Raw genomic sequence first — 24394 nt, 5'->3', positions numbered from 1 at the left:
AATTTTAGAATATTCTGAAAACACTTCCCAAAATCCTTCCCCAAAACCCATTTCCCAACCTTCCCACCCAATCTGTAGCCCCGGGCAACTACTAATCTATTTTATGTGTCCATGAATTTGTCTATTTTGGACTTTTCATATAAATGGAATCATACAATATGTGCTCTTTTGTGACTGGATTCTTCCACTTAGCTTAACATTTGCAAGATTCATCCATGTTTATTTGTGGATTTTTTTTTTGGCTGTGCCACAAGAGTTCCTGGACCAGGGATTGAACCCGGGCCATAGCAGTGAGTGTATGTGGCAGTACAGTCCTCAGCATGTATTGGTATTATTTTTTATTGCTGACTCATATTTCATTGTATGGATAGAGCACATTTTACTCATCCATCAGTTGATGGACATCTAGGTTATTTCTACTTTTTAGCTACTATGAATAATGCTGCTATGGACATTCATACACAAATTTTTGTGTGGAAGTTTTCATTTCTCTTGGGCATATACCTAGGAATGACATTGCTGGGTCATATAGTAACCCTATGTCTAACTTTTTGAGGAATAGCTAAAGCGGCTGCACCATTTTACATTCCCAGCAGCAATAATATAAGACAGTTCCAATTTCTCCATATCCAAGCTGACACCTGTTATTGTCTGTCTTTTTTATTTTAGCTATCCTAGTGGGTGTGAAGTGGTATCTGACTGGCTAATGATGGTGAGCATCTTTTCATAAGTTTACTGACCATTTGGGGAAATGTGCATTCAAATCCTTTGCCCATTTTTTTTTTTTTTTTGTGGTACACAGGCCTCTCACTGTTGTGGCCTCTCCTGTTGCGGAGCACAGGCTCCGGACACGCAGGCCCAGCGGCCATGGCTCACGGGCCCAGCCACTCTGCGGCATGGTGGGATCTTCCCGGACCGGGGCACGAACCCGTGTCCCCTGCATTGGCAAGCGGACTCTCAACCACTGTGCCACCAGGGAAGCCCCCTTTGCCCATTTTTAAACAGAGTTATTTGTCTTTTTATTGTTAAGTTATTGAGTTGCTAAGTTATTGTAAGAGTTCTTTATATATTTCAGATCCAAGTCCCTTGTCAAATATATAACTCACATTTTCTTGTCGTTTTACTTCTTTTGAGGCACAAAAGTTTTGATAAAGTATATTTTTTTTCTTTCATCACTGTACTTTTAGTATCATATTTAAGAAACCATTGCCTAATCCATAGTCACAAAGATTTACTCCCATGTTTTCATCTAAAAGTCAGACTCCCTAAAACTGCCTTAAGGCCAGTCAAGATAATAAATTAGAAGCAGTACCACATCTTGGACAGAATGGTGGAAATGAGTGCCACTCTCAAAGGTTTAAAGGATGGGGGGGTGGTCCCCATTAAATCTCCATTTAATTCACCCGTTAGGTCCTTGCCAAAACCAGATTGATCCTGACAGACGGTGGACTAACAGAACTTAAGCGAGAAGTAACTCAGCTGCAGGGCTGGAGGTAGAATCCTTACTAGAAGAGATCAACACAGACTGGCAGTTATTAACCGGCAAAATGTATTCTTTTTCATCTTCATCTGGAAGGAGTGGAGCACTCCCACGGTGCCTGCAGCAATTCACATTCAACGGCACATTACTTCTTTGCTCTCCGTCATAATATAGCCTAGAGTGCTTAATTCTCTCATCATTGAGCAGATTATCATGCTGGTCCACTATACTGACACCATGTTCCTCAGACCTGGGAGGGAGGAAGTGGCAAGTATACTCTGAATACCCTCTTGAAGGGCTCCAGAATCCACTACTGTGGCATAAAAATTATTTTGAGCTTAAAGTACTTGAGTTCCTGAAATCTCTTATCTGCCTCCCAAAAGAGCTCAAAGTAACTCAACTGTCATAAATCCTCTCTCCGGGAACTCACAGAGAAGTCTGACTCTTATCACTGAGTAACACCCAAACAAAGTCACAAAAACTAGCAGGTCTCCCATCTGATCTCCTAAGGGCCCATTTGACTTTCCTAAAAGTCATTTGTTTTCCCTTATGTGCTCTTTCTCTCCCCCTTTTCACCTTCAAATAAGTCATTTGTTTTCCCTGAAGTGTCCTTCTCCCTTCATCTATAAAACGGTATATAAAGAATTCTGCCAGCACTAAGAGACGCTGACAGGGATGAAGTTAAGAGGCTACTAGAAACAGTTCAATCTAGAAAGAATAAGGTCTAGAACTGCCAGCCGCAGCGGGAGGGATGGCGAGGACCAACCAACCTGAGTGGCTGCTGAGTGGCAGGTAATTTTACAGGGACCCGGAGATCCAATTTCTAACAATATGTTTTTCCCCTACGATTGATAACATATCATTTACACCCAGGGTTGCCACTAGCACTTCGTATGTTTTAGGCTGTTATAAAAAGGGAGGGGAGGGTAGCTTTTCATCTTACCTAAATCTCTTTTTGTTGCAGTTGTCCAATCTGCCTAGATTTATAGCAGTTGGCAGAGCAGTAAAAATCGCCCGGGGTATTAATAATTATGACATTATTAAAACTAATTTTAGAGCGTCAAGTCCATTTGGGGTGTCTTGCGGCTGGGCGGTCCATACCCAGTGGGAGAAATTCTAAATTTATATAAGTTCCCAGAGCGAGAGAGAGAATGGTGGAGGAGCAGGGATTCTGCACACCGAATCCCACCCGCGTCCAGTACGTTCCGTGTTCGGGGACCTGCGCCAGCACCGTATTTCCAAACAGCCCGAGACCACGTGGGCACCTGCCCGCACCGCTACTGGCCCTTAGACTCCCAGTCTTAGCTTTGGCGCCGAAGCTTTCCCCCCTTGTGGTCGAAACCATTGGCTCCACGCTCGGAGGGAATACGGACCAACCTCACGATCAAGGCTCTTGTCCGAGTGAAGCTTCCGACAATTCTCAGGAAAAACTCATCTAAAAATTGAGGAATCAAGTGAAATTCACCTAAAGACATTGAAGAAGGGCTCCTTCTTCCAAAAAGAAAGAGCAGATCTGACTTTGATTCCCCCTACGCTCCTTGGGGGCTGCGAGGGTGGTTCCGTCCGAGGCGGGGACTCCGCCTCCTTGGGCGCCGCCATTTTGTTTGGCTAGAGGGGAGAGAGCGGCGCTTTGGGGGGAGGGGTCTCCTAGGCGCCTCACCTGATCCTGCTGCCGAGTTGTTGGTTCTCTCGCGGGAGGCCTTCTCCCCGGCTCGGGGCGAGGAACCATGTACATAAAGCAGGTGAGGCCTGTGCGTCCCTCCCACCCTTCACGGGCCCGTGAGGACCGCTCCTTGAGGCGGGGGTGTCGCTTCTCCCCGCAGGGTGGGCGCGGGGCTGGACTGGGACTGGGTGGGAGGGGTGCGGCCCCGGCCTGCAAGCGCAGGGGCCGCGGAGAATTGGGGCGCCGCTTTGCAGCCCAGGCCTCCCCGCAGGGCGCTCGCCTGAGGGAGGCGGGTTCTCGGAGAGAGGGGTGGAGGGGTCGGCGGGGCGGGGCCCTTTGGAGGGAGCCGGGCCTTCCCGGGAGGGTGAGAAGCGGCCGTGTGCTGCGGGACCGGCTAGCCCCCCGTGGGCCTTTTGCGTGGGATGTGTGGAGAGAGGGTCTCCCCGGCTCCGGGGACGCCCCTGAGGCCCAAGCTGGGGTGTCTCCAGACTTAACCGGAGAAGTGAAAGGGCTTCTCGTTCCTGCTGAATGTGTAGCGCCGCCTCATTCCGTTGTTACTTCTGTCAGAATGGTCTTCCCGCGCTGGAGTCCACCCCAAAGATGAGCCCCTTCACACTCTTTACGAGAAGTGGCTCTGCTGGAGGTGTTGGGCTCCAGGCAGTCCTGTCCTGGAACGGCGGCTCTTTTTGGCCCGAGTGTGTGACTGACAGGGGCGCCCAGGAAAGCTGGGCCGGTCTGCATACTTGATAGACTTTTAGACGGCCCTCTAAGGGTTAGCGTTCCAACGAACCGTATACAGGGTGCTTGATTTTGAGAGTTCCCTAACAGGTTACTAATTATAACTCTTAAGAAAGCAACAGTGGCAATGGTTACTGATAAACGGGCTGTTTAGAGGTTTTTTTAAATCACTTTCCAAAATGAGTTTTTCTTCTAGGACATGGAAGCTTTTCTGTCTTGCGTTAAATGAGAAACCAGAACGGGAAGGAGTGCAGAAGGAAAATGTTAGCTTAGAAGTTATTTCTTTTGGGGTGTGTTCTGAAAAAAATCTCTCTTTTATTCATTAGGTTATTATCCAGGGTTTTCGAAGTTATAGAGATCAAACAATTGTAGATCCCTTCAGTTCAAAACATAATGTTATTGGTAAGTGTTCATGGTTTACTAGATCAAATTTATGTCTCTACAGCCGTTTAAATCCTACCTGTGTTTAGGCTTAAGGAGACAGGAATTGTCTCTGAATATTACATAAATATATGTGTATTTTTTTCTATATGAAATTACTTTTCTGTTTTTTATCGGCACTACTGAAATTGCTTCCTTTATACGGTTAAGATACTTGAATAAGACAACCATAAATTACTCATTTTTATTTGGTAGCCTCATGTGTATGTTTTGACAGATTTAAGTTTATAGTGAATGACACTAAATTTAGCGTTTCAGCTCTTCTTGGTGTGTCATTTTCTAGTTAAAGTGGACACTATTGCCTTATTTCAAAGGTGACCATTCTTTTTTCACAAATTAGATTGTTCTCAGATTTTTTTTTATTTCCTATTCTCATGTCTAAGGACAGACTACACAGGTTGGTGGGAAGAGCATAAACTTTGAATTGTAACAGAATGGGGTTCAAATCCCAATTCTGCCGTGTATTCTTCAAACTTGACTTCCTGAGCTGCTTAGTTTTCTCATTTGCAAAGAGGAAATAGTGATATACATCTCATGGGGCTGTTGGGAAGATTAAATGAGAAGGCAGTTGTGTGAGGACAAGGGGCTAATGGTGATTGCCTTTCAATATAATAGTTAATCTATAGGTTCTTCAGATGATAAGGTTCCATTTTGCTCGTACAGACAGCAAAAGTGTTTTCTGACACTGCTGAGTTTTTAAAGGATAGGTGAAATGAGTGCCTCTAGACACCAAAAAAGCAAAGATTGCTATTGACATAGATTTCTGCTACAGTGTCCTCACAGAGTTTATTGGCATGCTAGTCGGCTTGGTCTACCATAACAAAATATCGTAGACTAGGTGGCTCAAACGACAGGGATTTATTTTTTCACTGCTCTGTAGGCCTCCCTCTCCATCATGCTCACAGGACCTTCTTTGTTAGAGCCTCTCCCTCACCCTCTTACAAGAGCACTGATCCCACCATAAAGGCCCCACACTCCTAACCTCACATTAATTACCTTCCAAAGACCCCCTTCTCCAAAAAGCTTCACATAGGGGGGTTAGGGCTTCAGCATATGAATTGGGTGGGGCAGGGACACAATTCAGTCCATAGCATGGGTGAGGTGAGATTCATAGAGAAATCAGCAAAGAGTGAACAATGAATACTGATGTTCCCAGAGAAACTTGGAGAATCATACTTTATTTTGAAATAAATGAATATATAATACAATTTAAAAATTGAGGGCAAGGAAAACACCTGCCCTTGGTACATCAATTGCAACTTTGTAGTTGGGAATAAAGAAAACATACTTTTCCCTCTGCCTTGCCTACTGGAGAATCATTAATTGAATTGGTGTGCCATAAGGGTAGCTTGATTGTACTAGAGTTTTACTTACACTTTGATTATAAGTGCCTTCTGATTTTCGTCAATAAAAAAATCTTTAGAAACGGAGAAAAATGAATAATCACTAGATTTATATTATTTCCTTAACTTACAAATTAAAAGTGGATAAATATCTTAATATGTCAATTGTATACAGTTGTCCCTTGGTATCCTGAATGCTTGTATAAAACTTGTTATAAAATCTTAGTGTTTTTGCATATAACCTAAGCATATCTCTAGATTACTTATAATACAATGTAAATGCTCTGTAAATAGTTGTAAATACAATATACCTGCTGTGTAAATAGTTGCCAGCTTGTGGCAAATTCCAGTTTTGCTTTTTGGAACTTTCTGGAAAGTTCCCCTACCGCCCCCACCCGGAATATTTTCAATCCGCAGTTGGTTAAATCCCCAGGTGTGAAGCACAGGGATTTGGGATTTGGAGGACTGACTGTAATTTTATAAATGAACTGTAAAATGATGGCCATTATTACTTAGAATGATTAAATTATATCTTTAGGGCCTATCAAGTATTTTTGTTTTAGCTATTATCAGACAGCTGTTTTACTGCTTTGGTTGCAACATTAAGATTGTTAATAGTCACAGTTAGAAAGGACATTATCTAAAAGTTCTTTCGTTTTTTTTTTTTTTAAACATCTTTATTGGGGTATAATTGCTTTACAATGGTGTGTTAGTTTCTGCTTTTTAAAGTTCTTTCGTTTTAACTGAAAAAACATAATATGCCTTTGTTTAACATATTTTAAAAATAGGTCCCTTAATCATATAAGAAAGACCAAAAATAGTATACAGTGAGATTGTTCCTAAAAATGTCTTTTGAAAGCTTACCACTTTGATTGTTTAATGATTTTGACCCTTAAAAAAACACAAGATACCTCATGTGCTGATACTTGAATGTTTGATGTTTAAGTGCAAGAACCATAAACCTTTTTAAGTTTAACTTTTTCCTGGCCTTCTAACAAAAGAAATATACGTGAAGTTACAGAACATAAAGAGCATAAAAGCTAAAAGGAAAAAATTTAGACTGTAATCCTTCTCCCCAGAGCTAGCTTGTGGTTTCCTGGAAAACAGAGCCCGAGGCCTGCTTAGCTGCTAAGGCTTTAATGGGAGGGAGCAGTCTGAGGGCAAGGGGTTGTGGGGGGTAGTGGTCATAGCTTTATAAAGAAGATACACCTGGTTTGCGGTCACATTGGATAACTTACAGACAGACTTTGTAAACCCACCACACCTTGGAAGGCTCAGGTGGGAGAGGTATGGAGAAGGTTTTATGTGCTGGCTTCTGTCTCTCTTTGGTCAAAGTTTACCACATAGGGCATTGATTCCCCCTCTCCCCCCCCCACACTGTGCTTTTGGATTGTGTTACTCTGGGGACTAGCCCCCCTGGAGTGGTTGGGGAACTGCAACCTCCTTTGGGTTTTCACAGATCTGAATGCATCCCCATGGTAGGCAGAAACAACCTGAGGTGTTGGGAGACTAGCCTTTCTATTGACGGGCAGCCAAGGCCTGGGTTAGGGCAGGTGAATCTGGGGACACACATAAACTGGGTCTATCTCAATACCCCTTCAGTTTTTGTGTACATATATATAAGTACGCCTTTTTAAATAAAAATTGGTTTGTAGTAATCTTTTGGTAATCTATTTTTTTCTCCTTCAGAATAAACTGAAATATCTTTCCCTATCATTAAGTATTCAACATCCTTAAAATTGCTATGTAGCACTCCACTGTGTGGGTAGGAGCAATTCTTAGGGAAATTATAAATTTTTCAGTTATTTATGAATGGATTATGGTTTGAACTATTTCTGTAATTTTTTAATGATAAATTACCTTTTAAAACTTTTATTTAGTGATAATTTCAAATTTACAGAAAAGTTGCGTAATTAAAAACAGTACAGAGACACTACTTGTGTATCCTTTACCCAAATCTACTGTTTTGGGTTTTTTTTTAATTAATGTATTTATTTTCGGCTGCATTGGGTCTTCGTTGCTGCGCATGGGCTTTTTCTCTAGTTGCTGTGAGCAGGGGCTACTCTTCGTTGTGGTGCGCTGGCTTCTCACTGCAGTGGCTTCTCTTGTTGTGGGGCACGGGCTCTAGGCACACGGGCTTCAGTACTTGTGGCGCACAGGCTTAGTTCCTCCGCGGCATGTGGGATCTTCCCAGACCAGGGCTCGAACCCATGTCTCCTGCATTGGAAGGCAAATTCTTAACCACTGCACCACCAGGGAAGTCCCCCAAATCTACTGTTAACATTTCCCCACTTGCTTTATCATTTGCACTCGCTCTCACACTTATTTTTCCTTAGAGTAAGTTATGTACATCATGGTTCTTTACCTGTGACTTCAATGTGTACTTTCTAAGAATAGGGATATTACTTATATAATCACAGTGTAACTATCAATGTCAGTAAATTTAACATCAGTACAATAATGTTATTTTATTTTCTAGCTATGTTGACTGACCCAGATATTTTCTTTGTAGCATTTTTCCCCCTCTAGTACAGGATTTAATTTAGGATCAGGCGTTGCATTTAGTTGTCATGCCTCTTTAGTCTCATTTAATCTGGATAATTTCCACAGCCTTCCTTTGTCTTTTACAATGTTATTTTTGAAAAATATTACATAAATGATGTGTCCTTTTCAGGGTGAATCCACCTGGAGGCACATGATATCCATCTTCTTCTTATTGATGATGATAATTTTGATCACTGAGTAGAGATTCTGTCCAATTTTTCCACTGTATAGTTAGTGTTTTCTCCCTTGCAACTAATATGGAGATGGGGAGAGACTTTTGGACTATGCACATATTGTGCTCCTTATCAAAATTCCCCCTTAGATTTAGCATTCATTGATAATTCTTGCCTTTATTCTGATGGTTACAGAATGATGATGTTCCATTTCCAGCACTCCTTTCACATTTACCACTTGGTATTCTACTGTAATCAAACATCTTCACTCCTTAGCTATATATTTATCTTTTTATCATCAGTATGGGCTCATGGATTATTCCCGCCCACCGCTGCCCCAGCACTAATTTATAATTCATCTAATTATTTTGGTGCTCAGATTGTCCTAGATTTAGCTAATAGAAGCCCCCTTCAGGCTGGCCTCTGTGTCTGTTGTATGCCTTTTTTTTTTTTTTTTTTAAAAGCACTTCATTTCTGATTTCTTTAGAATTTATCTTGGATTAAAGGTGATGACTTTGGGGCTAATTTGTTCAGGATATTGGTCAAGATTGAGAGAGTGGCATAGTTATTCATGACTCTTAACAATGAAAATTTTGTTAAACAAAAGAAGTTCAAATGAATTCATTAAATCTAAAACATTTGATATCCTTTTATGTATAGAATTGCTTATTTCTGAACTCAGGTAGTAAAAAAAAAGTGCCTCATAGTTGTCTATATTTTTGTGATTCTAAGAACTATACATGATGTATAGGGCTGATCAGAAACTGTTTAACATGGAAATGGTTTGAAAATTTTAAATGATTGTTTAAGTATTTTAAATTTTTAGCATTATGTGAATCTTTAAATTGTTAAAAATATTTTATTATATACAATTAAATAGAATTACATGTCCATTGTAATGATTATAAATCATGAAAACCAGGTAGTATATTTAGTTATTCCTGTTAATTTTAAAGTATTGGGAAAGAGCAAAAAAATAAACAATGAAATAAATTCCTTTAAGAAAAAAATTATCTGAAGACTGCAAAAATTGCACTCATCTGGTAGTTAAAGCTGTTTTGTTTATTGATTTGTTGTTCACTGTTGTACTTAATTTCAGTTTTTAAGATGTTATGTTAGAAAATTGGATTTTATATTTTTTGAATACTTTCTGTAAAGTTTTATTGTTTTTTATACAAAATAACATGGACTTTTTGATTTTGTAGTGGGCAGAAATGGATCTGGAAAAAGTAACTTTTTTTATGGTAAGTATTGTTTTTTGAATTCTAAACATAGTAAGACCTAGGTATCTTATGGTAGTTTATCTGAGGTTATGTCTGCATGAAACACAAGAAATACTTCTTCAAATGAGGTTGCAATTTAATGTAGAGGGTTTAGAGTATAAAAATCTGAGCTCTACTCTAGTGATTAGCCGTGTGAGACTGGGCAAAACAGTTAACTTCTCAAAGTACTCTTTCAGTTTAAAAACAGATAATTTGCCCTGCCTACCTTAGATGGGTTGTGAGAATCAAATGAGATAATATGTATGGAAGTGCTTTCTAAACTTGAGTGCTGTATATAAATGTTGTAAATGCAGAGAGAGAGAGAGATTCAAAGAATGTAAGTGCAGTAGAATAGTTAATATTGTTATGGAAAATGGCTTATCTGTTTCATCTAAATCAATTATTTTAATAAAAGATGGAGGGGTGTAAAAAACTAGACTCAACAAAGACAGTTGTTGTCAGAAGATAGTAAGTAGAGCTTTAAAAACTCTCTCTAAATATAAAATGCGTTTAAGCATAGTAATGCCTCTGTTAAATTCTTTGGGGAGAAAAAATATTTTAACAGATTTGGACTGTACAAGGAGTAGATTGAAAAAATTTTGAACCTCTTAGTAGTGCTTGAGGAAAAGGAGGGTGTAGTAATAGCAAAGGTTCTATCCCTTGTTTACTTATAAAGCTAAAGGGTACTCTTTACCCCATCAGTGGTTGTAATTTGGGGATGGTGAGAAGAGTAGGATTGGAGTGGAAGTATTAATATTTCCTGATCTCCAGGGGGGATGAGGGCAGTTTGAACCTGTCCCCTCCAAGGTGATTATAAAAGAAAACCAATCCCCACCTCTACCCCCAGCATACACATTAATATATACATACTCCCTCTTTTAGAGTGTCAAAGCTCTCTTGGGTGGACTGGGAATAGAATAGTTGAGTAAAGAGTTCCATTTCTAGGAGAGGGTGGTCCAGTTAGGCATCCTATGGAAGCAGGAATGGCTCCTTACAGAAGACAAAGGATAAGTAAGTACTGCAGTAGAAAGTGGAAATCTGAAACATTTCCTACTTAGTGCTATTTATTTTGAAAAAGTATGCAATTAAGGATATTATAGGAATATATCCTATTTTGTTAAATATTTTAATTTATATTATTTATATCTAGTGGATAAAAGCAACTATAGCTTGAAACCTAACCATGTATACTTTGATCAAGAGGTACACCTTAGTTCTACTTGTCTGTTCGTGTATTTCAGTGTTTTTATTTTCTTACCTTAAATATTTCAGTGAAAACTTAATGTTTTTCTAATATCATCATTTCCTAGCTGATTAGTCTGAAGTACAGGCAAATTTTCTGCATTCCTTTTGTCTATATGAAACAGGTAATCTACTTTATCTGCATTGTTCATTACCTGATATACTGTATTCTGTGAAGGTATGGGAAATTATGACTAAGGCATAAATCCTTTTTTAGATCCTATTAATAGTTGTTTTTGTATTTCTAGCAATTCAGTTTGTTCTCAGTGATGAGTTTAGCCATCTTCGTCCAGAACAGAGATTGGCTTTGTTACATGTGAGTGAGACTGCTTTATGGATATTAAATACTTCTAAAAATACATTGTCAATTCTGGTAAACAAAATTATTTTTTCAAGTTTCAGATCCTTTGTGAACATGGCACAGTGTGTCTCTTACGTATGTTGTTCTGCTGTGAAATTTAGCTTACTATATTAATGCAGGATAAAGGCTTAAATTTTATATAATGGTAAGAAAATTGTGTGAGTTCCCTATGGATGGATATGCCTTCCATATAAATATAAATTCTTTATTAGAAGTATGGCCTGGTAATGGTCTGGAAGCAGGTTTGCTGAGAAAGAAGAAAGTTAGGTTGGGGATTAGAAACTTTGAGACTCAGAATCAGAAGTTAATTGTGGGGACTTCCTGGTGGTCCAGTGGTTAAGACTCCGCACTCCCAGTGAAGGGGGCCCAGGTTTGATCCCTGCTCAGGGAGCTAAGATCCCACATACTGCAGCTAAGCCTGCGTGCTGCAGCAACCGAGCCCGTGCACTCTAGAGCCCATGCGCCACAACCAAGACCCAGTGTAGCCTACATAAATAGTAAATAAATAAATAAGTTAATTGGGAGCATAGAAAAGCAACCATTACAAACTAAACAACATAAAGTTACTTTTAGCCATATTTATACTTAACTGGTAACATCATTTGGTAACAACGGTAACATCCAATATGAAAGACAGTATATAGTAATGAAAATTGTTAGAATTTTTCTTTAGATAATTATGAATAATAAACTGATTTTAGGATAAGAAAGTATAAAAGGCTATGATAAAATGATGTAACTTTATTTATTTACTTACATACTTATGTACTTACTTACACTGGGTCTTTGTTGCGGCATGCAGGATCTTCATTGCAGCACGCGGGATCTAGTTCCCTGACCATGTATCGAACCTGGGCCCCCTGCACTGGGAGCACAGAGCCTTAGCTACTGGACCACCAGGGAAGTCCCTGTCTTGTTTAAATATGGCTTATAATTAATTTTAAGACCAGAAAGTGAGATTCTTCAATATATTTCCACAGTATCTCTCAGACTTAAAGTTCTTTTTCTAACCATTATATTTTTCTCCGCCTCACTCTTTTTTTTTTTTTTTTGGCTGCGCCATGTGGCTTGCAGGATCTTAGTTCCCCAACCAAGGATTGAACCAGGGCCATGTAGTGAAAGCACCAAGTGCTAACCACTGGACTGCCAGGAAATTCCCTCCCCCACCTCTTACATTTGAATTTTTAGTAGTAATCAGGATTGATTCCCTATAGAAAAATCTCTCTTTAGGTTTCTCAGATTAGCATTAAAAGAATAATTTCTTTAGGTATCATTCTTCATTGTATTGAACTACTACATAATAGCAGTTTTCACAATCTAGAAATTATCTGGGCTTGGTATGTAAGTAGTTGGGTCACAAATCTGTCTGAATGTGACCCATATGTTAAATGCATATGTTTTCATAGCAGATTTAAAACTATATAGAATATCTCAAATGTTTAAAAAGACAGTTTTTATCATGTGACTTGTTAGGGTTCCTTTCTAGCATTAAGGTGAATCTATAAGAGAGAAGCCTCAAAGTGTTTTATATTTTAGCAAATAGGTAAAATTGGGTGGCTTTGGGGTCTTATGCTCTAATGAGGTGATATGCAGAACAAGACCTATGTAAATCTAACTTTGACATCTCTTGCATAGTTCTCATTTTTAAAATTCAGAATCAGAAGCTGTTCGGTTGAGTTTTATTATCCTAATCCAGTATTTGCTGCTTTGGCAAGAGGGGTGTATATTAGTCTGATAGAAATGTTTCTCCATTGAATCAGGCTTGTTACCATGCACTAAACTTTAAATGTATTTAAAGAATATGAAAATCCCACTTGTGCAACATATTAATTTTTCTCATGTTTTAGGAGGGTACAGGACCTCGTGTTATTTCTGCTTTTGTGGAGATTATTTTTGACAATTCAGACAACCGGTTGCCAGTGAGTAACTGCTTTTTCTTTTCAGTAGTAACATTGAGAATTTTATTGATGCAACTAACTTTTTTCATGCTTTGAAACACTTATTTATAGTTGTACTTAGGCTTTTATAATTTAGTTCATACTAAAATAACTACAGCTTACATACTAATTTTGTCTTAAAGTTGTAATGAATATTCTGGTAAACAAATGGGAATGTGCAAGCCATTGTGAAAAAATGTCTTTGTCATAGTATTGAGTATTCGTGGCATATCTTTAGTGAGATGATTGAAGTTTCAAAATAATTGCTATGGTGAGGGACTCTGAAATGACCTTATTAACTATAAAGTTTCCACTTTTACTATTAGATTTAACTTTGGGCTTTTCCTTTTTTTCTTAGATCGACAAAGAGGAAGTTTCACTTAGAAGAGTTATTGGTGCCAAAAAGGATCAGTATTTCTTAGACAAGAAAATGGTCACGTAAGCATTTTTCTTTACGTTTGTAATTTCTATACAAAAGACTAAAAGTATTCTTTTACTTGCCTCATATATGGTACTTTTGCCTCATGTTCAACAAATCACAATTTAGAGCATAAACATAAGTATCAGAAGATTCTCTGAGGCTGATAGAACAGAAGGGTGAAATGACTGTTCTGTACTCCTTCATGCACCTTAACTCAGGAGTTAGTGTACTCTTTTTGCTTATAGTTGGATTGTTATGTATTTGAAATTTTTAATTGTTTATCAACAGGAAAAATGATGTGATGAATCTCCTTGAAAGTGCTGGTTTTTCTCGAAGCAATCCTTACTATATTGTTAAACAAGGAAAGGTAAGAAATAGTATGTTTATAAGTGGAATTTGTTTTCTGAGTATATTCATTGAATGATGAGTTTGATTTCATTCTAGTGGTTAAGTTGGAGTGAAAATAGACCTTATTGTCTTCTGTTTTCATTGATTTATTTTGCACTGAAGTTTGTATTACCTTTTCTGTGGCCATAAATTTATGTACAAAATAGATCCATTGCATAGTGGGATAAAAGTATTTCAGTAGAGGGCTTCCCTGGTGGTGCAGTGGTTGGGAGTCCGCCTGCCGATGCAGGGGATGCGGGTTCGTGCCCCGGTCCGGGAGGATCCCACGTGCCGCGGAGCGGCTGGGCCCGTGAGCCATGGCCGCTGAGCCTGCGCGTCCGGAGCCTGTGCTCCGCAACGGGAGAGGCCATGGCGGTGAGAGGCCCGCGTACCGCAACAAAAAAAAAAAAAAAAAAGTATTTCAGTAGAATTATTTAAGTGGATCTTATTTTCTTGGTGATCTGTATCATTTACCAAGGTGCACTGTACTGGAAGACATTTTTGGTTTGTAGAAGTTACAATCATATTTAAGAATGTTGTAGAAACTTTATAAAAATCACATTTGAAAAAAGTTACTCTCTGAAATTAATACTCTCTCTGTTAGTATATCACAGAGTTAAAATGCTAGAATGCTTAAATTACCAGAAATCTACCATAGTGCTACATATATTTTCCCTTAATACAATTTATATTCTTTATAGTTTTTAGGAGTTATATACTTTATCTGATTGTTCTACTGTTTCCTCGTATGTTTTAACTATATATATCTAAAATAATTTCTTTTTCTTAGAACATACCTGCAGTGTCCTAATAGCTTTCTGTTGTGCTATATTGAACTAGGGGAAAATCCTTTTAAAATGTCCACTTCTTATTTCATGTTGGAGGCTTTTTTAGGTATGTGTTGGAAAGTTAGCATTCAGAAGAAGTGATTAGAAAGAATATGGAGTTTCACTTTAAGAGCAAGAGTTTGAAAAGACTGTCTTTATAAGAGAAATTTCTTTAAAAGGAGGCTGGGGACTTCCCTGGCGGTCCAATGGTTAAGACTTCGCCTTCCAACTCAGGAGGTGCAGGTTCATTCCCTGGTTGGGGAGCTAAGATCCCACATGCCTTGGGGCCAAAAAGCAAAACAGAAAACAGAAGCAATATTGTAACAAATTCAATAAAGACTTTAAAAATTGTCCACATCAAGAAAAACTTTAAAAAATAAAATAAAAGGAGGCTGATTTGAAAGCCATTATCTGAGTCTTCCCTGCACACGTGCAACATAGTAGGTCCCTTTACATCATTTCAATTTTTGCTCATATGTCATTTCATATAAGCCATCTATGTCTGCCTCTTTTACAAGAGCATTACTGTCACTCCAACTCTTTATGCTGTATTTTCTTATTTTGTTTTGTTTTTCCGCATAGCAATTATAATGTAATGGTATGCATACTTCCTGGTTTTTTTCCACTAGAAAGTAGGTTCCTCGAGGGCAAGACCTTTTCTGTTCATTGCTATTTTCCCAGTGCGAACTCATACTTAAAGCTTAGCATGTGAATAACTTTCAAGGTAGAGCTCTTAAAGAGCATTCTGTAGCTCTGTAAATAATTATTTTTCTAAAACTTATAGATCAACCAGATGGCAACAGCACCAGATTCTCAGAGACTAAAACTATTAAGAGAAGTAGCTGGTACTAGAGTGTATGATGAACGAAAAGAAGAAAGCATCTCTTTAATGAAGGAAACAGGTAAAATAAATATGATTCTACATTATTCTTTTTGTTGTGAATTACTTTTTCATTGTGTTGTAATACTTGAGAGGAGTTATCTATTCTCAGAAGTGTATTGTATGATAATTTGCCTATATACTGAATGGAGAAAAAATTAGTTTCAGGAAGTTTAAGGTTTGAGAGTTCCAATAATTTGTCTCTTTGAATAAAAAGTTGTTACTGTGAGATAATAGTGCTTTTCTAGGTCACCTACTTTGTGCCTCTAATGTCCTTTTTATTATTAGTGAGGATAATAATGTATGTATTCCTCAAAAAAAAATTGCTGGAATATCAGTTGGCATTAGGCTTTAAGTTGTTCAGGAGCAAGTAAATATGAAATTTTGAACTTCAGTCTTCCTTAGTACATTTATTATGGAAACCCTACTTTCCTTTTCACGTGCTGTGCCCTCTCATGGCTTAGAGTCAGACAGTTTTGGGTTCAAAATCTTACTAATAATTACGTGATATTGTGACTTTAGACTTGACCTCCCTGGTCCATAACTTTCCTATCTTGTGAAATCCTTTTTTATAGTTTGTAGTGGTGAGTAGAGGAGCAAAGTATCACCATGATTGGAATATAGTTGGTATTCAATATATGGTAGCTATAGATAATGCTGTTGTAAGAATTGAGAATCAGTGACACCAGTGATGTTAAGTACGTTTTTTTTTTTAATGTCATGGGAAGGCACGCTGGATTTTAAAGGAAGTTTAAACAGAGGCCTTTACCACATGTAATATAAGAATCAGTGTCACCATGTGTTTATTCTCTGATGCTTTTCATAATAAAGCATTTTAATGGCAATTTTAGCATCTTGGATTTGGTTACCACATAATATCAAAGAAATAATGCTAACGTTCTTAAGATTAAGTTTAACTCATGGTATATTTGAGAATTGATGTTACATAAAAATTTTATTGAACTCCTTCACCCCTCTCCCATTTATTTTTAAGAGGGCAAACGGGAAAAAATCAATGAGTTGTTAAAATACATTGAAGAGAGATTACATACCTTAGAGGAAGAAAAGGAAGAACTAGCTCAGTATCAGAAGTGGGATAAGATGAGACGAGCCCTGGAATACACCATTTACAATCAGGAACTTAACGAGACTCGTGCTAAACTTGATGAGGTAAAATACTTTGCCACTTCAGTTTAATTTTATTTTTACGAATATATTAAACTCATTCTATATTTATACTTTTCAATGATTTTTAAACACAAACTTCAAAATTTTAAAACCTCTTAGTGAATTCATTACTCAGCAAATTTACACTATCGGTTTACTCCAAGGAAAATGCCTAGACCCACATAGTCCTTGCTGTAGTTGTATCTGAAATATAATTAGGTGGTGATGTCAGGCAGACCAGGATGAGAGGACGCCACCTTTAAAGTTTCATGAATTTTTTTCCTGACATTTTGTACAAAAATTTGTTTTAGGTAATGCTGAAAACTACAGGCATTTTCTATTTAAAACCACTACAATTATTTTTGGAAAAAAATTTTTCAGTGAATGTTTATTTTAACAGATATTTTAAAATTTTGCTAAAAATACTTAGCAGATATTTTCAAATTTAGCAGATATTTTAAAATTTTAAATACTGAACAAATTCGAAATGAGTTAGAAATCATAGCTTGGTTTTTTTTCCAGCTTTCTGCTAAGCGAGAGACTAGTGGAGAAAAATCCAGGCAATTAAGAGATGCCCAGCAGGATGCAAGAGATAAAATGGAGGTAAGGTTATAAACCAGGTTTAGTCATATTTTTGACCACAGTAAACTTTTTGTACCAGAATTATAGAATGGTAACTTCAAGTGGGGTGTCACCGAGATTGAGTATTGGAAAGACAGTAGTACTGAAAGTTTAAATGAAAGAAAAAGAAGGGACAAATCAGTGGTGTCCTGATTTTGCTGTTGCATTTCTAGTTGTCTAACTTGTTTCTATTTGATACTTTTTGAGTAGGATATTGAGCGCCAAGTTAGAGAACTGAAAACAAAGATTTCAGCTATGAAAGAAGAAAAGGAGCAGCTCAGTGCTGAAAGACAAGAACAAATTAAGCAGAGGACTAAGTTGGAGCTTAAAGCCAAGGATTTACAAGATGAATTGGCAGGCAATAGTGAACAGAGGGTGAGTTAAAGTGCTAAAAATGAAAGATATAAATGTTCAGGTGAGTGGGAACTGCAGAGGACAGTCCTTTCTGTGGCACGGGTGCTTGAATTTTTGTAAAAGATTTGGCACATTAAAATAATTTGCATTCAAGTTGCAACTGAGTACTATCTTTGTTACTTATATTTAAAAGTTAGTTTTGTGTTGCAGGATCAGTTTAAAAATTAGTTTTGTGTTGCGTGATCAGTCTCATTCATTTTTTTCATGAGAAAATATTTTATGCTAGACTTATAAATTAAACAACAGTTTTTAAACAGATTGCATTTTTACTTATCTTCATTTACAGAAACGCTTATTAAAAGAAAGGCAGAAGCTGCTTGAAAAAATAGAAGAAAAGCAGAAAGAACTGGCAGAAACAGAACCTAAATTCAACAATGTAAAAGAAAAAGAAGAGCGAGGAATTGCTAGGTCTGGGATTTTTTTTCACCAACAATTCTAATTTTCTACATTGTTCCTCTATAGAACCTTATTAAATAGTTATGGGTTAAGAAGGTATAGTAAATAAGGGCAAAAGTTAAATGTCCATTTCAAAGTAATAGGCAGTGTCGGCCAAGCATTATTGTATGCTTATTGCCTATTCAAAAGCCCTAGGAGATCCACAGTATCACCACTGTAAATTTGACAAACTTGAGGCTCTGGGGGTGTTCAATAACTTGCCCAAGATAACATAGCTAAATGTTGGGCATTTAAAAACATGCATGATGATTGTTCTTTTTTTACCCAAATTGTATCCTGCTGTGTGTTCATTCTCCCACTTTATGTCGTTTTAACATCTAGACATTTTAATATCTGTCCGTAGATTTAGACTTGCCAACGTTTGCTGATTTCACAATTTAGTACATTATTATGTTTTTATGCCACTTATGTTCATTTTAATGAATTGCCTGTTGATATCTTGTGTCCATTTTTTTCTGATTTTTTTTTGTCAGCTTTTTAAAATAATTTATTTTATCCTACTTATTTTTGGCTATGTTGCGTCTTTGTTGCTCTGCACGGGCTTTCTCTAGTTGTGGCGAGTGGGGGCTACTCTTCGTTGCAGTGCGCGGGCTTCTCATTGCGGTGGCTTCTTTTGTTGTGGAGCACGGGCTCTAGGCGCGCGGGCTCAGTAGTTGTGGCTCATGGGCTCTAGAGCACAGGCTCACTAGTTCTGGTGCATGGGCTTAGTTGCTCTGTGGCATGTGGGATCTTCCCAGACCAGAGCTCGAACCCGTGTCCCCTGCATTGGCAGGCGGATTCTTAACCACTGTGCCACCAGGGAAGCCCCTTTTTTCTGATTTTTTTTCTTACGTTTTATAGGGTTTTATGTTATCTGGGCATTAATATTTGTTCTGTATGTTGTAAGTGTTTTCTCTTGCCTTTTAATCTTTATAGTGTCTTTTATTGTAAGGAGTTGAAAATGTTCAAATAGTTAAATATAGTTGGAGCATTTTTGAAAATTCCTGAGATATGGGGTACTAGATTTGTGTAGGTTTACTGATTAACCCAGACCTGGAATGACCTTAAATCCTTAGGGGATGGGCTGTTTTACCTGACTGTAACTGTGATTTTGCAGTTAAATTAATGTTATATAGAACTAGTCCCAGGAGCTCCATTAGATAACAGTTGCTTTTTATACTTAATTCCTTCTTTTTTTTCTTTTTTTTTTCTTTTTTTACCACACCATGCGGCTTGTGGGATCTTAATTCCCAGACCAGGTATCAAACCCAGGCCCTCAGCAGTGAGAGAGCAAAGTCCTAACCACTGGATTGCCAGGGAATTCTCTTTAATTCCTTCTTTTATGGAATTATAGAAATGGTTATTATCTCTGTGTACTCTTGAGGTATCTATTGCAATTAAACTTGGTTATTTCCTGTTGTCCTTTTCAAACCATTCTCTTCTATCTTGTGTAGATTGGCCCAAGCTACGCAGGAAAGAACGGATCTTTATGCAAAGCAGGGTCGAGGAAGCCAGTTTACATCAAAAGAAGAAAGGGATAAGTGGATTAAAAAGGAACTCAAGTCTTTAGATCAGGCTATTAATGACAAGAAAAGACAGATTGCTGCTATACATAAGGATTTGGAGGACACTGAGGCAAATAAAGAGAAAAATCTGGAGCAGTATAATGTAAGAACTTTCATAGCTGCTTTGTGAAATCTTTCAGAAGAGTGTGAACGTGTGCAGTTTCATCTATTTCTTTAAGTTTTATTTGTAAATGGTTTATCTTAAAATATACAAGACCAGATACTTAATTAGGCAAGACCAGCACAATTTAATATGATACATATGGTAGTTCTCTTTTTCGAAGAAGAGTTCTTACATGTCAGTGAGTGTCCGTATAGATTGAATGTATTTTAAAATATATTTTTATGACTTGGTAATATGTACCTGAACTCTACCCTTAACTAAAACATGACTTTATAGTAACTTAAAATTTTTCCATTTTTATATTCTAATGTAATTTTCTGTCAATGTAATAACTTACTGCAGAATGTATATATATTTTGTTAAAGCATTGGTGATTTTATAACTTTTTGTTTCTATTTTCTATTTTATAACATTTTCATTTACTATGCATGTTTAGTTAGCATTTTCTTAAAATGAAGTAGAAGATAAAATCATTACTTTCAGAACAAGAAAGATCTTACATTATTTAAAATTAGAAAGGGAGAAAAATTCTTTAAGTGATATGTGTGGATATATATAGATGATTGGAAGTGATGAGAAGGGAGTGTGTAGGACAGGTGTAGGGTGAGGAGAATATATATATACATGCCCAGAAGGAACCTTCTTACCCCATGAGATCTGTACCAGTTGGTATGGTTGGTTTATCAAAAAAAGCCACTAAAAGCATAAAATCTTAAATGTGTATACTTATGTATAATATTTATATGTATTTTTTACACATATATAAATGTACCTATTTATAAGTATTTAATTTTAAATAGATAAATATATGCGTATGTACCAATCTTTATTTTTCAGACTTTTTTTTTAAGAGTAGCTTTGGGTTCACAGCAAAATTGAGAGGAAGGTATAGAGATTTCTTATATGCCCCCGCCCCCACACATGTATAGCCTCCTTATCAACCTCCTCCAGCAGAGTGTGTACCAGTCTTTTGATGTAGAGCCCAAGGTATTTCTTATGAATATGAGTAGTGATTGGAGTTCCTAGGGGACTTTCATGTTATGAACCACACATGTAAATACAGTTCTCCTTGAAGTTGGATGAGAACAGAATTCGGGTTTCAGTATAAGATCATATATCGCATTTAGTTGTCATGTTTCTGTTATCTCCTTTAATCTGGATCAGTTCCTCAGTCTTTCTGACTTTGCGACTTGACATTTTGAATTACTGATATAAAGTGCACAGAATCTATTAACTTATGTATTATATATTAAATAATTATTTTCCCTAGTCTTTTAGAGTTGATTTGCCCATTTAATCCAATTTTTAGTGACTCACCTTTGAGTTTGTCCAAAACTAAATCAATTTTTTTAAAGAAACAACTCTTCCTTGTACTCATATCATCAGTTTATCTAATATTTAATGTAATCAGTTACCCCAAAACAAAAACATAGTAGAAAGCAAACAGAACTGACTCTGTAACCATAAACAACTCAACTGGTAGGAAAAGTGACCAGGAGTAATAGACAGCCTACTGGCCTTGAGAGTCCAGCGTACTTTGGGCTTTGTTCAGGATATTTTACGGAGGGAATGGAAAACACAGGTTGATTGAGGTAGTCAGTTATTGGGAATTTGTTAGTATAGTTTCAGCTGCGATAGCTACAGTCCTGTCTTGAAATAAAGAAAAGGCATTTTGTCTTGAGTTCATGGAAATATCGACCTCAACAGATGCCCTTTTGAAAAAGTTTAGTGATAAACCAAGATTTTCCAGTGAGAGGTTTTATTCATTCTTTCTCAAGCTTGAAGTTATTTTTCAGTATTTCGGCCACACTTAAGTGTATCAAAATGACCACTTGTGAGGGTGAACTCTGTGCTTTATAATGGGTAGAGATGATTTTACAGTGCTAATTAATTGTACAAAACAGCCTTTTTGCTTCTTAGTCTGTTCCTACATCTCTTATGTTCTAGTGTATGTTTAGAGGGGGAAGTATGAAAAGTATACACTGCAGTGTTTTGAGAATTTATTAATGTATTCTTTCTTTTAAAATTCTAGGGTGTGTATTATAGAAGTAGTAAGGACATTAATGAACAAATTAATTGTTTTGATATATGTGTATGCCTGTTAAACCATCACCACAATTAATATAACAAGCCTGTTCATCACCCCAAAATGTTTCCCATATCCCTTAGTAATTCCTCCCTCCCTCCTTTCCTGTCCTCCCCCTCCATCCCCTGGTAACAACTGATCTGCTTTCTGTCCCTATGGATTCGTTTGTATGGAATTGGATTTTAAATTTGAATTATTTTTATTTCCATAGAAACTGGATCAGGATCTTAATGAAGTCAAAGCTCGAGTTGAAGAACTGGACAGAAAATACTATGAAGTAAAAAATAAGAAAGATGAATTACAAAGTGAAAGAAAGTTAGTATAGCCTAAAATTTGTCTTAATATTTTTGAGTAATGTAATTACTGGCTGTTAAACAGTCTTTAAGTTATAAATTAACTATTGAAGTTTAATTTCAGTATTTATTCAAATTTGTATGCTATTAGAATATTAATATTTTTAGAATTAAAGACAGTCTAATTTTTATTGATTAGTTACTTGTGGAGAGAGGAGAATGCAGAACAGCAAGCACTTGCTGCTAAAAGAGAAGATCTTGAAAAGAAACAGCAACTTCTTAGAGCTGCAACAGGAAAGGTGGGCAGGTTCTTTCATTACCTCAGTTTGCATTGTCAGTTATTATTGCACAAGAATTTATTAGCTTTTAAGAGTAGAGGGCAAATTACTTGTCTTATAAATACGAAAGAATGGGTATCATTTAAGCACCCATGCTATTAAAGATAGCACTTTTGATTTTTAGATGGCGAGTCCATTTTTAATGTTGCTGTCATAGAACAGAATCCATGATATAAAGTATTGCACATAGTTGGCATATTTCAAGGGAGTGACCTGTTTTTGGAGAGAGTGTTTAATCTCTGGTATACTTTTTATTTTTTTATTTTTTTAAATTTTTATTGGAGTATAGTTGACTTACAATGTTGTGTTAGTTTCAGGTGTACAGCACAGTGAGTCAGTTATATATATATACATATATCCAGTCTTTTTTTAGATTCTTTTCACATATAGGCCATTACAGAGTATTGAGTAGAGTTCCCTGTGCTATACAGTATGTCCTTATTAGTTACCTATTTTATATATAATAGTGTGTATATGTCAATCCCATTCTCCCAATTTGGTATATTTTTTAATGTTTAGAGTAATGGGTTCATTTCTTACCAGCAGGAGTGCCATTGGCACTATTTTAATATTTTTCACTTCTAAACAGGCCATTTTAAATGGAATAGATAGTATAAACAAAGTGCTAGACCACTTCCGTCGAAAGGGAATAAACCAGCATGTTCAAAATGGCTATCATGGTATTGTGATGAATAACTTTGAATGTGAGCCTGCTTTTTACACGTGCGTGGAAGTCACTGCTGGAAATAGGTGAGATGTTTTTGCTTGATATTTTGAGTTTTTAAAGGAAAGAGGGAATAAGAGTAACCTAAGAAACAACTTTTTGTAGTTTTAATACAATATGTCTCCCATTATCGTCTATCCTTAGTTACTTAATTTTCTAATTAAAGATGTAGATGCTAAGTGTTTGTTCCTAATTGTAGAAGCTAGAAATTTCCCTTTTTTGTACTTCCTCTCCCTTCGTTGAAATTTTCTAAGTAGCCCTCCCCATACAAACTGGATTGCATAGAAAAAAAGTGAATTGTTTGCTTAAATGTTTATAGCACTTCAGATGTATCTGTTCTCTTTACATGTAGGTTGTTTTATCACATTGTTGATTCAGATGAAGTCAGCACGAAGATTTTGATGGAGTTTAATAAAATGAACCTACCTGGAGAGGTTACTTTTCTGCCTCTTAACAAATTAGATGTAAGGGATACTGCCTATCCTGAAACCAATGTGAGTTGATGTGTGTTAAGGTCTGTCTTCCTTTCAATACGTTTTTTCTTGTGTTTAGCACATCCTAGTGCACAGGCACTGTACATTGGGATTCACGTGGTCTGTGAGATAAACATTCCTGTCTTACCGAAGAGCATAGTGCTGGATGAGGAAAGGAAGGGAGACAGAGGTCACAGCCAAGACATAAAACAAACCATTGCAAAATGTGCAAAGTGTTAAAATATTGGGTTGGCCAAAAAGTTCATTTGGGTTTTTCCTTAAGATATTACGGAAGAACCCCAACGAACTTTTTGGCCAAACCATACATAAGCACAGGATACTTTGAGAGTGTATCTCAGGGAGACAAAATTAAGATTAAGTAGCTGGAGAAGAATTCCCTGAGGAACTATCATTTAAAGTAAATATTTTAAAGTTTTCTGAATGTACTTTTTTTA

At 37.0% G+C, this 24394-nt stretch overlaps 1 protein-coding gene across 1 annotated transcript in view; it reads left to right on the top strand.

The window, feature by feature from the left end:
• The first annotated feature begins 3207 nt into the window (after positions 1 to 3207).
• The window catches only part of SMC3 (structural maintenance of chromosomes 3), a 32076-nt gene continuing 10889 nt past the window's right edge, over positions 3208 to 24394 (top strand). The window contains exons 1-17 of the mRNA XM_065893756.1: positions 3208 to 3222; positions 4208 to 4283; positions 9588 to 9626; positions 11135 to 11202; positions 13095 to 13166; positions 13543 to 13622; positions 13894 to 13972; positions 15604 to 15721; positions 16694 to 16869; positions 17389 to 17469; positions 17698 to 17862; positions 18188 to 18309; positions 19791 to 20004; positions 22323 to 22426; positions 22604 to 22703; positions 23332 to 23492; positions 23819 to 23960. Coding sequence (XP_065749828.1) covers positions 3208 to 3222; positions 4208 to 4283; positions 9588 to 9626; positions 11135 to 11202; positions 13095 to 13166; positions 13543 to 13622; positions 13894 to 13972; positions 15604 to 15721; positions 16694 to 16869; positions 17389 to 17469; positions 17698 to 17862; positions 18188 to 18309; positions 19791 to 20004; positions 22323 to 22426; positions 22604 to 22703; positions 23332 to 23492; positions 23819 to 23960 — 1812 coding nt within the window. The remainder of the gene's footprint in view (positions 3223 to 4207; positions 4284 to 9587; positions 9627 to 11134; positions 11203 to 13094; positions 13167 to 13542; positions 13623 to 13893; positions 13973 to 15603; positions 15722 to 16693; positions 16870 to 17388; positions 17470 to 17697; positions 17863 to 18187; positions 18310 to 19790; positions 20005 to 22322; positions 22427 to 22603; positions 22704 to 23331; positions 23493 to 23818; positions 23961 to 24394) is intronic.

This window comes from Phocoena phocoena, chromosome 16, assembly GCF_963924675.1.
Source record: "Phocoena phocoena chromosome 16, mPhoPho1.1, whole genome shotgun sequence".
In the NCBI taxonomy this organism is placed as follows: domain Eukaryota; kingdom Metazoa; phylum Chordata; class Mammalia; order Artiodactyla; family Phocoenidae; genus Phocoena; species Phocoena phocoena.
The sequence above is the reverse complement of the archived record's forward strand: the minus strand, read 5'-3'. Positions and strand labels throughout refer to the sequence as shown.